Raw genomic sequence first — 11,801 nt, 5'->3', positions numbered from 1 at the left:
TCATTCGTTTTGTGGTATCAAACAATTAGAAGCTGAATTTCATGCCACCATTTGCGCAGATAACGCTACCGGTGGTCCAACCCGCTTCAGGCAAGCAAAGCATACCAACAATCCCACCAATCTCCTCACTGTAGCCTGGCCGTCCACCAGCGTTTTGGCTCGCTTCGTAGATCTTGTCCGGGTCGATGCCCTTCCGTGGTGCAGCAAGGGGTGTGTTTTCTATGAAAGGCTTATTCTGAGCAATGAAAGCGTCGTCGTTGCTCCAGTACATGTCGGTTGCAACGGGACCTGGGTTGATGGCGTTGACAGTGCAGCGCTCTGCTAATTCGCGAGCCCATGTCCTTGTCATGCTCTCGAGCGCTGCTTTTGTTCCGCCGTAGATGGACTGACCTTTGTATCCCAGCGACGAGCTGACGGAGGAGAGGTTAACAATGCGGCCGGAGCGGTCGTGGGGTAGATAGGGGACGGCGGCTTGCAGGAGGAGCAGTGGACCCCGTACGTTGATGTTGAACTGTCTGGCAAAGTCTTCGCAGTCGACGTTCTCGACGTAGTTGTTGCCTGCGACTCCCGCGTTGTTGATGATAATGTCCAACTGGAACTTGCCCGTCTTGGGGTGTTGGAAGTTGTTCTTGGTGACCTCAACAAGATGCTTGGGTCCGTTCTCAGAGCCCATGCTTGCTTGTACGCTGATGGCTTTGACGCCATGTTCGGCTGAGAGTTCGGAGGCGAGGTCTTCGGCGGTTTGGGTCGACGAGTCGGACGTGTAATTGATGACCACGTTGCAGCCTTTGCTGGCGAGGTTGCGGGCAATTTCGACACCGATTCCTGAGAGTGTCAGCAGGACACGGGGTCAGGGAGTGCTCCGTTCAGTACCCCTAGATGCTCCCGTCACAATGGCGGTCCTTCCCTCCAAGATGCGCTGGCCTGAGCCGCTGGCCAGGTTTGTCGAGGCAGTCCGGGTGTGAGTGGGTCTTGAGGCCATGTTGAATGATGTGAGGGAGATTATCCGTGTCTATTCAAGTGGCTTGGAGAGATGCTGCACTCGCAGTCGCGTACTTTGTTGGTTGTTGGCGGGGTTTTATACATGATGCGGGGTTGTGGAGACAGCTAAATAGGGCAAGTACTCGGTGGTTCCGCCGCATCATCGTGAACCCTTTGCTCGGACATTGACCGACTGTCGTGAAAAAAGCGCTGTCCAGCGCCGATGGCACCTGACTCAGCAGACTGCTTTGGAGTTGTTCATTACTGAGGCGATGGCATTGTCCAGAAGGTTGATGATCTTCAGGGTCTGAGCTAACCCAGAAGATGCCTGTTGAGATGCAGATTCCGCTAGGAGCTATGGCGCGCAAGCTGATTCATGCTGTCATCGACGACGCGAAGGAGTGCAGTCGAGCCCACCAGAGCAGAAACTGCCAGAACTTAAAAGCCTGGCCTAGAAGGGATCGCACTTGGGCGTGCTTATCGCAGCATCTTTGTGCTACGAAATCATCCGAGAACCCACCGGACGTGGATGATGTTGCGCAAGCTCATAGTCGCCAAGACTCCGAGCAGCCCCTCCCCGATGTCGGTTTGGGCAAAACTTAGCACCACCCAGAGCTAGTCGCAGTTGGTTGTGGGCATAGGAGCGCTAAAGTAGAAAGAGATACGCGCTCCAAACGATGTTAACTTTGGGAAGCCCTGAAAAACGGGCGGATTGTTCTCGCCGTTGCAGAATAAGGTTGCAGGCGGTGAAGGCGTCGTCGAATCGGAGCGAGCTAGACGACAACCCCGCGACGCTGCTGCATACGCCAGCAAAAAACATAAAGCACACCATCCGCTATTGTTCTTCTTCCTACATCCCACCTTTTCCTCCCCCTCCTCCCTCTCACCTCCCTCTCATCAGAACCTACCCTTCCTTCCCCCAAATCCATCACAGTTGTCCGCATCGGACTATCACATCACAATGGTAAACTCATCAGTACTCGGTTTCCCCCGTATGGGTGCGGACCGTGAGCTCAAGAAGGCCAACGAGGCCTACTGGGCTGACAAGCTTTCCCGCGATGATCTGATCAAGGAGGGAAAGCGTCTGCGATTGGAGCACTGGAAGATCCAGAAGGACGCCGGTGTCGATGTCATTCCCAGCAACGACTTCGCTTTCTACGACCACCTTCTCGACCACATTCAGCTCTTCAACGTAAGCACACGTCACTTGACTGTTACCCGCTCCCACTAACGGCACTTAGGCTATCCCAGAGCGCTACTCCAAGCACTCGCTGCACAAGCTCGATGAGTACTTTGCCATGGGCCGTGGCCACCAGAAGGACGGTGTCGATGTTCCCTCTCTCGTAAGCTCTGCCAGTCTAAGACTTGTGAAGACGATCTAACCCCACTGCAGGAGATGGTCAAGTGGTTTGACTCAAACTACCACTACGTCAAGCCCACACTTCAGGACAACCAGACCTTCCAGCTCGCCGAGAACCCCAAGCCTGTTGCTGAGTTCCTCGAGGCTAAGGAGGCTGGCATCACCACCCGCCCCGTCCTCATCGGACCCGTCTCCTTCCTCGCTCTCGGTAAGGCCGACCGTGGCCAGTCCGTCGACCCCATCTCTCTCCTCGAGAAGTTGTTGCCAGTATACGTTGAGCTCCTCCAGAAGCTGAAGGAGGCTGGTGCCGAGTACGTCCAGATTGACGAGCCTGTCCTCGTCTACGACCTGCCACAGAAGGTCAAGGACGCTTTCAAGCCCGCATACGAGAAGCTTGTCAGCGACAGCCTGCCCAAGCTTGTCCTCGCCACCTACTTCGGTGACATTGTCCACAACTTCGACGTCTTCCCCAGCCTCCAGGGCGTTGCTGGTATCCACATCGACCTTGTCAGGAACCCTGAGCAGCTCGAGAGCGTCGCTAGCAAGCTTGGCTCCAACCAGGTTCTCTCCGTCGGTGTCGTTGACGGCCGTAACATCTGGAAGACCAACTTCAAGCGTGCCATCGAGCTTGTTGAGACTGCTGTCCAGAAGCTCGGCAAGGACCGTGTCCTCGTTGCCACCTCCAGCTCTCTCCTCCACACTCCCCACTCTCTCGACAGCGAGAAGAAGCTGCCCGAGGAGGTCAAGGACTGGTTCTCCTTCGCCGTCCAGAAGGTCTCTGAGGTCGTCATCATTGCCAAGGCTGTCAACGACGGCCCGGCTGCTGTCCGCGAGGCTCTCGAGGCCAACGCCAAGTCGATGCAGGCTCGCGCCTCATCTGAGCGCACCAACAACAAGGCTGTCAAGGACCGCCAGGCTAGCGTTACTCCCGAACAGCACGAGCGCAAGTCTGCCTTCCCCGAGCGTTACGCTCAGCAGAAGAAGCACCTCAGCCTCCCCACCTTCCCCACCACCACCATCGGATCTTTCCCCCAGACCAAGGAGATCCGTATCTCACGTAACAAGTTCACCAAGGGTGAGATCACTGCCGAGGAGTACGAGAAGTTCATTGAGAAGGAGATCGAGGAGGTTGTCAAGATCCAGGATGAGCTTGGCCTTGACGTCTACGTCCACGGTGAGCCTGAGCGCAACGACATGGTGCAATACTTTGGTGAGCGCCTTGACGGTTATGTCTTCACCACCAAGGGTTGGGTCCAGTCTTACGGATCTCGCTGCGTCCGTCCCCCGATCATCGTCGGTGACATCTCTCGCCCTGCTCCCATGACCGTCAAGGAGTCCAAGTACGCTGCCTCGGTTGCCAAGAAGCCCATGAAGGGTATGCTTACTGGCCCTATCACTTGCCTCCGATGGTCCTTCCCCCGTGATGATGTCCACCAGTCCGTTCAGGCCCAACAGCTTGCTCTCGCTCTCCGCGACGAGGTTGTTGACCTTGAGGCTGCCGGCATCTACGTCATCCAAGTCGACGAGCCTGCCCTCCGTGAGGGTCTCCCTCTCCGTGCTGGCACTGAGCGCGAGAAGTACCTCTCATGGGCCGTCGACTCGTTCAAGCTTGCCTGCGCAGGTGTCCAAGACTCGACCCAGATCCACTCCCACTTCTGCTACTCGGAGTTCCAGGACTTCTTCCACGCCATTGCCGCTCTCGATGCTGACGTCCTGTCCATCGAGAACAGCAAGAGCGACGCCAAGCTCCTCAAGGTGTTCGAGGACAAGGCCTACCCCCGCCACATCGGCCCCGGTGTCTACGACATCCACTCCCCCCGTGTGCCCTCGGAGCAGGAGATCAAGGACCGCATCTCTGAGATGCTGACCTACCTCAAGCCCGAGCAGCTCTGGGTCAACCCTGACTGTGGTCTCAAGACCCGCCAGTGGAAGGAGACCAAGGCGGCGCTTGTCAACATGGTCAACGCCGCCAAGTTCTACCGCGAGAAGTACTCTTCTTAGGCTCTGTGTCATTTGACATATCCTTTTGACTGCGTTTCATCAACGCAGTCACTTCAAGCAGCATATCAACATGCTGCTTTGTAATGTGTGTAATGACTAAGTTATGATACCCAAAAGTTCAACCTGCATCATGGGTCGTTTGGCGGTGCAAAAAAGAGTTGAGTAAGTGTGCTTGAACGCATCTCAACATGGGCGTTCATCACAAGCAGCGAATGGGCTGGCTTTGGCGTTTTGATTTGTCGGGTGCGACGATTGTCGCATGGTAGTGGTATATTGACGGAGCAAGAGCTCGGTCAATGCCTTTAGAGTAGATGATTCATCCAAGGATGAGCTGAAATGAAAATTTTCAGTGTCGCTCTAACAATATGTGTGTTTGTTTGTACGTGTGTGATGTGAAGGTGGTGGTGGTCTCGACGCGTCCAACGGCACGCGCAAATCTTGATAACGGGCGCAAAGGCCCGATTCCACCTTTGTTCCTTGATCTTGGGGCGGCGGACTAGTACGCTGGGAAGGTCGAGAATTCATTCCAGCTTTGAGCCTCAAGACGTCTGGCCCCCAATTACAGGCCTGTACACAAGATATCATAGAGATGATGCCTCGACGGTTCGTTGGCGGCTAAGGTAGCGGAGATGCTGCAGCGCGTGATTCGAGCATTTGGCTCACCTATACCAGGAATTACGTTGCAGAACCGAGTCACCGCCTTGGACAGCTCAATCGAAAAGCAATTAGCTGTCGCCTATCATGTGCAAATTGAAATGCGAGATGTGATGGATACACAAGATGATTCGTGGATTCGAAAATCAGGATTTCGGTCTTGACCTTCCAGGTGTGTAGCAGTCTGCGGTGCAAAAAGGCCCGACTCCATGTACCTCGAGAGCTTGATTTCCTTGATGGTGGTTCTTTTTTGTAAAGGACCGAGAGGCAATTGTACGCGGGCAATCATTCTCAGCTGATGCGCGCCGTTTATCTGAAACATGGGCGGTTGGCAGCGTAGTGTCATCGACTCTTCCGCGTGGAAGCCGGGTTCTCCAGCGGTGAGGTGGGGGTATGCTGTCATACCACCGACCTTGCACCAACCTCCCTCTCGTCCCAGTTCCGGGTCGACGCGCAGCACAACACAGCACAGCACAGCACACTCTAGACGACGTGTCATGCCAGTATGCATTCCGTTATCCAGGGAAAAAAAAGTCTTGACGAGCGGACTCATTGCCGCAGTCGGACTGTGTGGCTTGCCCGCGATGATAGCATGTGAAGATACAACGTTCGCCAAAGGCCGTTGCTCCGAGCGACCGTGTTTACCAACTGGCTTGGCGTGAGAAAATCAGGGCCAGACGCGCGCCGGGCGCAGACGCGATGATGCGTAACGCATAGTGATTGGGCCGATGGACCCACGGTAGCGCATTGCGCAAGCTGGTGTATGCCCTTTGGTGCACGGCTTGGGTCTCTGGTGCATGCCTGCGGGCTGGGCCTCTGTTGACAGACCCCGATAGCCAGCCACCTCGACGGTCCCGTGCATGAACCGCAGATCTGAGCCCACCTTTCGACTCCCGTCTCATCGACAACTCCAAGCACTGTATCGTCGTCGCCTGCTCTGTACTGTCCGTCCCTGCAGAATCCAAAGCCGCGGTTCATGGGACGTCGATTCCAGCATTCGAGGTGAAGGCTCTCCTCGCACCAAGCATGCAGCGCCTCTCCCTGCCCCAGATGCCCTACAACCCTACACGCCTCCTCCAAACCAACGACACCCTCTACGTCTTCCGCCCCTCGTCGCAATCCACCACACAGTTCGCCCTTAGCACCATCGATCTATCTTCCCCGGTCAGAGCGTCGAATCTACCTTACAATACCTTGTACGCTGCGTTACCCTTCCTCGACGATGACACCCCCCGGGCCTTCACCCCGGTTCTCGACCAGGACGGCAACTTGACTGTGTATACTGGCGACTGCACTCTGGGTGCGAGTGGTGGAGAGTTGTGGACCTTTGTGCCGGATACGTCGGAGAATGTCGTCAAGGGCAGTTGGAGCAAGCAACATGTCTCAGTCGTCGACAGTTCACATACGTCCATCATGGGCGCCAACTACCTCAGCGGCGGCATGACCTTCTCGTCAATTGTGGGGGGCAACGCTGCAGACACCGGTGCGTACTTCTTTGGAGGCATGTGCCCCGACCAAAACGACACTGCAGGCGACTGGCAATCTGCCGCCAACTACTCCAACTTGATGGTCACCTTGCAACCCTCCGGAGATGCCGCTCAACCTCTCAACTACGACACCGATGTATCGTCCAGTCGCGGGCCGCCTGTACCAGAAGCCGGTTTCACAATCACAGGTCTACCACCCACCTTCTCCGACCGAAGCGATGGCACGCAGATCCAGCAACAGAACTTTGTCCTCATCGGAGGTCACACCGAAGCTGCCTTCATCAACATGTCCCAGATAGCCCTCTTCTCCCTTCCAGAACAGGGCTGGACCTTCATTGGCGTCGAACAACCCGATACCTCCCGTACAGACCTAGCGATTCGAGACAACGTTGCCTCGATCGATCCGCGTTCCGGTCATACAGCCGTGCTTAGTCCAGATGGTCAGCAGATCATCGTCATCGGTGGTTGGGTGGGCGACATCGACACACCGGCGGATCCCCAATTCGCTGTACTGAACGTCGCAGACGGTTATGGTGGTAGTGGTGACTGGCAGTGGATAGTGCCGTCTACTACTGGTGCTGGGTTGCCAAACGATGCCGGTCTCTATGGCCATGGCGCGGCCATGTTACCAGGTGGTGTTCTAATGATCACCGGAGGTTATTCTATACCATCGTCTGGTGCGCGACGGAGAGATACTACGCCAGCAGCGAATACGCAGACCTACTTCCTCAACGTCACTTCCAATTCCTGGATATCCGATTACACGCCCCCTGCCGTCCAGGCTCCACCACAGTCTTCCAACAGCGGCCTTTTGTCTACGACTGGACAAAAGGCAGGATTGGGCGTTGGTATCGGTATCGGTATCGCTGCTGTATGTGGTTTACTCGCACTCTGGATGTGGTACACAAGACGTTCAAAGAAGCGAAAGGAGCTTCGTGAAAAGCAACTACAAGAAATCTCCTACACAACGCACAGGTACAACGTCGACGAAAACTCCCCGAGTTTCGATGATCGCGGCGGACGCACTGACGCTCTGGACTATCTTGTTGATCAGAACGGCCCGTACTACTTCCCATCCGGCACACAGGGTGGTCAAGGCTGGAAGGCAGCCGATCGAGGTGATGTAGAGAGGTCAGGCTTACTTGTTGAGATCCCGAGTCCAACGCGCGGACTACGACGCAACCTAAGCGGTAGACCACAGTACGCTATGGGCAGGCCTCGGGGTCCGGGAGGCATACATCCCATTGATGAACTAGAAGAAGAGCCTGATGAGGAGTTGGCGTACGAGAATGGTACACCAGCTAGGCAACCTGAGATGATCGAGACACGACCACGATCTGGGGCAGCTATACTTGATAACGCCCCTGTTCTGGATCCTTTTACCGAATCTCCTGGACGTAGTAGGAATGCGTTGAATTCCAATCCTACTTCGCCTCACCACCAGAGCTCTGAGATGAACACGAATCAGCCGATGATCGCGGGAAGGCTCTCGCCTGATAAATCCTCCTCAGAACGTACTAGCTCTAACCTCAGCGAGAGGAGTACACTGTCTTGGACGTCTTCCAACGGCGGCGTCGTGCGGAGTACATCCATGCGTTCAGGCCCCATGCTAAACATTGCCACCCGCGGTAATCCGTTCAAGACGCCAGATTCCAGCCCAACTCACGACCAGCACAGCAGAAACCATGACACAGGTTCACATTCTCCAGACCATGCGCGAACGCACTCTCTCAGCAGTCTGCGCAACAATGGTCACCACGACATGGACTCCTTTCATACACCCCAATCCTCATTCGCACATCTCCAAGCCCAGGGCGAAGCACTTCTCGGCGGAAACCCAGAAAATAGAGCAAGGCCAGACACGGGTTCGAGTGATTCGACAACTCATCGCGATACAGACGGTAGTTATAGTCGGGCTGCGACTGCTACGCCAGCAACACCATTCTCAATGGACCTCGCGACCGTTGCCCGTCCAGCTCCCAAGGAACGACGGATGAGCTGGTTGGGGAGTGTGAGGAGAGTGTTGACGAGGAGTGTGAGTAGTGCTGAGAGGACGAGGAGTATGACTGCTGCGACAATGAACTATCAGGATGTGCAACAAGAGCCGTACAGAGACGATCCCGTTGAGCAGCCGTCTACGCCGGTTCACAGGAAAAGCATGCCTGCTACAACGGCGACACCACAGCGAGCTGCCTCGGATGCTAGTTTCTGGCGAAATAGAAGAGGGAAACAGGATTGGTTGGAAGACGAAACGGATCCAGCTTGGCGGCGCACGGCGGGCGATGATTGGGGCGCACCGGAAGACATTGCCATGGCGGAGCGGGAACGCGCGAGGCAAGAGTGGAGAGAACGGGGTGCGAATCTGCTTGTTAATGTGGGGAGTGAGGAGAGGTTGCCTACGCCTACTAGGACGCCTATCAAAGGAGAGCAGTTGGGTGTGCCAAGAGGAAGAGGAGGAAGTGAGAGTACTAGTAGGCCTTGCACGCCAGCTAGCGAGGCGGACTGGGATGTCGAAGCTGCGGTTGAGAGGAGGGTCGTGCAAGTCATGTTTACGGTTCCGAAATCTAAACTCCGCGTCGTCAATGCGGATGTTGATGGGAACAGCATATTGTCTGTAGGACAAGACGCTGATGACGGCAACGGCAGCAGCAGCAACAACAACAACAGCAGGGGAGTCAAAGACACAAGAAGTGTCAAGGATCTCACTGGCCGCTTTGAGCAAATGAGCCAGGGTAGAAGCAGCACACCGAGAATGTCGCCTAGACCTTCTCCGTCGAATTCTATCAAGAGTTTGAAGGTTAGAGGGAAGAAGAGTAGTGAGACAAGTCTGGCCAGGCAGACTAGTATTAGAAGTGCGAGGATGGCTAGTGGCAAAGAGAAGGCGAATGAGTAAGATGAGTGATGGGGGTTTTGGTTGGTGCCAACGGTTTCTCTTTTCGGATCTACGTTTCTTTCTCATATTTGGCGATGTTTCTTTCATGATCTAATCGTTTGATTCAGATTAGGGGATCTCCAGCGCAGGCGTGGTCTGGGTACATATGGCGTTTTTTTTTGGCTCTTTTTTGCCAAAAGGGAAGACTGCGATGCCATGCCATACGATACAGAGCATGATAGATACCATGATGTTTTGCGTTTATGCGCTATGGCTGTTCATGTTGCGCAACGAAAGGATCGTTTTTGAGATGCGTAGTGGGTGTAGATAGATGTAGAAATGAGTCTATTTGGTTACTTAATCCTTGACGATCATGGGACTTAATTTCTGCTATTAGTAATCATCGTGATGGATGGAGACGTGGACCAAGTGGGTAGAACCAGTCATCTCTAGGGGAGTAGTAGACGGGTGCATTTCGGGAAGTACGGAACGACCCGCTGTTTTAATACACCGAGGGCCCATCAACCAGCAGTGTATTTCTCCGACCTTGTCTTACTGATGCCTCTTGTATCTCTCCTTGCATCTATCCGCCTCTCCTGAACCTCGAACATGTCCGCGAGGGCACGGAATAACATCCGAAATTCTCAAAGACATGCTCGGTACCATTGCGATATATGCCATCGGCCATTCGATCGCAAAGACGTTCTGTCGCGGCATATGCGCGTGCATGATGCGCGACGCGCGCCACCTGGAGCACGACGGAGGGCTTGTCAGCCTTGCGCACAGTCAAAGACACGCTGCGACGTAGCACGGCCGACATGTTCGTCTTGTGCGCGAAGAAAAATAGTCTGTAGCTTTGGCACAGCAGACACACCTTCGCAAGGACAAACTCAAGAAAGCGATAGCATCGGATTGCCTCCAATCGGCGCTGAGCATGACCGTTACGCCCTAGCTCGATCACCGACGGGTGCTTCCTCAGTCGAGGGTATGAGCTCTTTCACGATTCCGCCAGATGGTGGGATACAATCGACAGCGTCCATAACGAATCAGATCGGATACGACTTGCACTCACCAAAGACCGGCCTGGCAGCCACGACAAATCAGATTTTGAACCATTCAAACGAATTCAATCCTGACCTGTTCTTCATGCCTTTCGACAACATTGGCTTCAATACGAATTTCGACTGGATCTTCGAAAGCTGCGGCATAGAGGAATGCGAACCTGATATGTTTCTGAACACCGCCAATGATCAACAAGACTCGCCATCCCAGCTACTACCAATGTCCGTCCTAAAGACTCTGACCCAATCAACCACGATGCCAGTAGTCATTGACGATTCTGTTGAAGGTGGGCCGTTGGGTGGTCTCCTCATTCCACAACCACAAGACAACAGCGACCACGGGGATCCCTGGCCCCTAGAGGTTACTAGACCTCCGCTAAAGCACATCGTTCTTCCTCCCTTGGTGGACCGGCCCCAAGAAACCTCACACTCATGCGGGCGATATTTCAATGTGACGCCAATTAACGACCAAACTTGGCATGCTCTACATCGATGTATACAACTTCCTTTTGAGCACAGCACGCTGCAGACTGTAGACTTGAGGAACTTTCCCTCAAAGGATGAGCTGGATCTGTGTATTGATTTATATTTTGCTCATTTTCAGCCCATGGTTTCTATCATACATCAGCCGACATTTGATCCTGCCAAGGATCTTGTTGTTACCATAGCGATGATATGTATAGGAGCCTGCTACACACAGTTACCTGGATGTAGATTATTTTCCATCATATTGTCCGAGCTTAATCGTCGTCTGTTGTTATTCATGGCGGTTCATGACCACCGCTTTGTGCGGACGCAATCATATCTAGTGGCTCAGCTACTCCAGGGTATTCGTAAGTTTTTTTTTCTTTTTTTGGCTAGAAATATTCAATTAGCAAACGACTGACAGTCATCCATGAAGACGGTTATTCAAGCGGAAGTGAGCGCCTGTTTGAACACAGCGAGTCATGTCGCCACAGTCTGATCTACCACGCAAAGTGCATGGGTCTGTTCCGTAGCGAGGGTAACAATCCTGCACCTTTGGGAGCCACGAAACAAGAGAAATGGCAGAATTACATCCGTGCAGAATCATCTCGGCGTCTTGGATGGGCAGTGTTCCAGTACGATTCATCGGTAGCCTACCTTCACAACAACCGCCCTTTTTTGGGTCTTGCGGATCTGAACCTCAACCTTCCGGGTTCAAGGGAGCACTGGGAGGCTGAGAACGCAGATGTCTGGGCGAGCTTTCATCCATGGTCCAAGTCTGTGCCTATAACTTCACCTCTGCGACCAAAGCTGGCTTCCTTTTTCGACGGTAGTCCAGACCCAGCTGGTAACCTGAGCGAGGAGCATCTGCTCATAATCGCACTGATGCTTCTCTCAATGCTATGGTCGATCAAGGAGTT

At 54.1% G+C, this 11,801-nt stretch overlaps 3 protein-coding genes across 3 annotated transcripts; 2 read left to right on the top strand and 1 right to left on the bottom strand.

The window, feature by feature from the left end:
• Positions 1–25: 25 nt before the first annotated feature.
• Positions 26–982, bottom strand: AA0111_g9772 (hypothetical protein; the record flags this gene model as incomplete). The annotated part of the gene is made up of 2 exons (XM_028656368.1): positions 26–825; positions 874–982. The coding sequence occupies 2 exons, from the start codon at positions 980–982 to the stop codon at positions 26–28; spliced, it is 909 nt and encodes a 302-aa protein (XP_028502628.1).
• A 960-nt stretch (positions 983–1,942) lies between these two features.
• Positions 1,943–4,342, top strand: AA0111_g9771 (putative 5-methyltetrahydropteroyltriglutamate--homocysteine methyltransferase; the record flags this gene model as incomplete). The annotated part of the gene is made up of 3 exons (XM_028656367.1): positions 1,943–2,173; positions 2,223–2,324; positions 2,375–4,342. 3 exons carry the CDS (start codon positions 1,943–1,945, stop codon positions 4,340–4,342), a joined length of 2,301 nt encoding a protein of 766 aa, XP_028502629.1.
• Positions 4,343–6,022: 1,680 nt separating this feature from the next.
• AA0111_g9770 (hypothetical protein) lies at positions 6,023–9,376 on the top strand (the record flags this gene model as incomplete). Its single annotated transcript, XM_028656366.1, has 1 exon — positions 6,023–9,376. The coding sequence occupies one exon, from the start codon at positions 6,023–6,025 to the stop codon at positions 9,374–9,376; it is 3,354 nt and encodes a 1,117-aa protein (XP_028502691.1).
• Positions 9,377–11,801: the final 2,425 nt, after the last annotated feature.

The sequence above is a fragment of the Alternaria arborescens genome (genome assembly GCF_004154835.1).
Source record: "Alternaria arborescens strain FERA 675 chromosome Unknown contig_29, whole genome shotgun sequence".
In the NCBI taxonomy this organism is placed as follows: Eukaryota; Fungi; Ascomycota; class Dothideomycetes; order Pleosporales; family Pleosporaceae; genus Alternaria; species Alternaria arborescens.
This window is presented reverse-complemented; position numbering and strand designations above follow the sequence as displayed.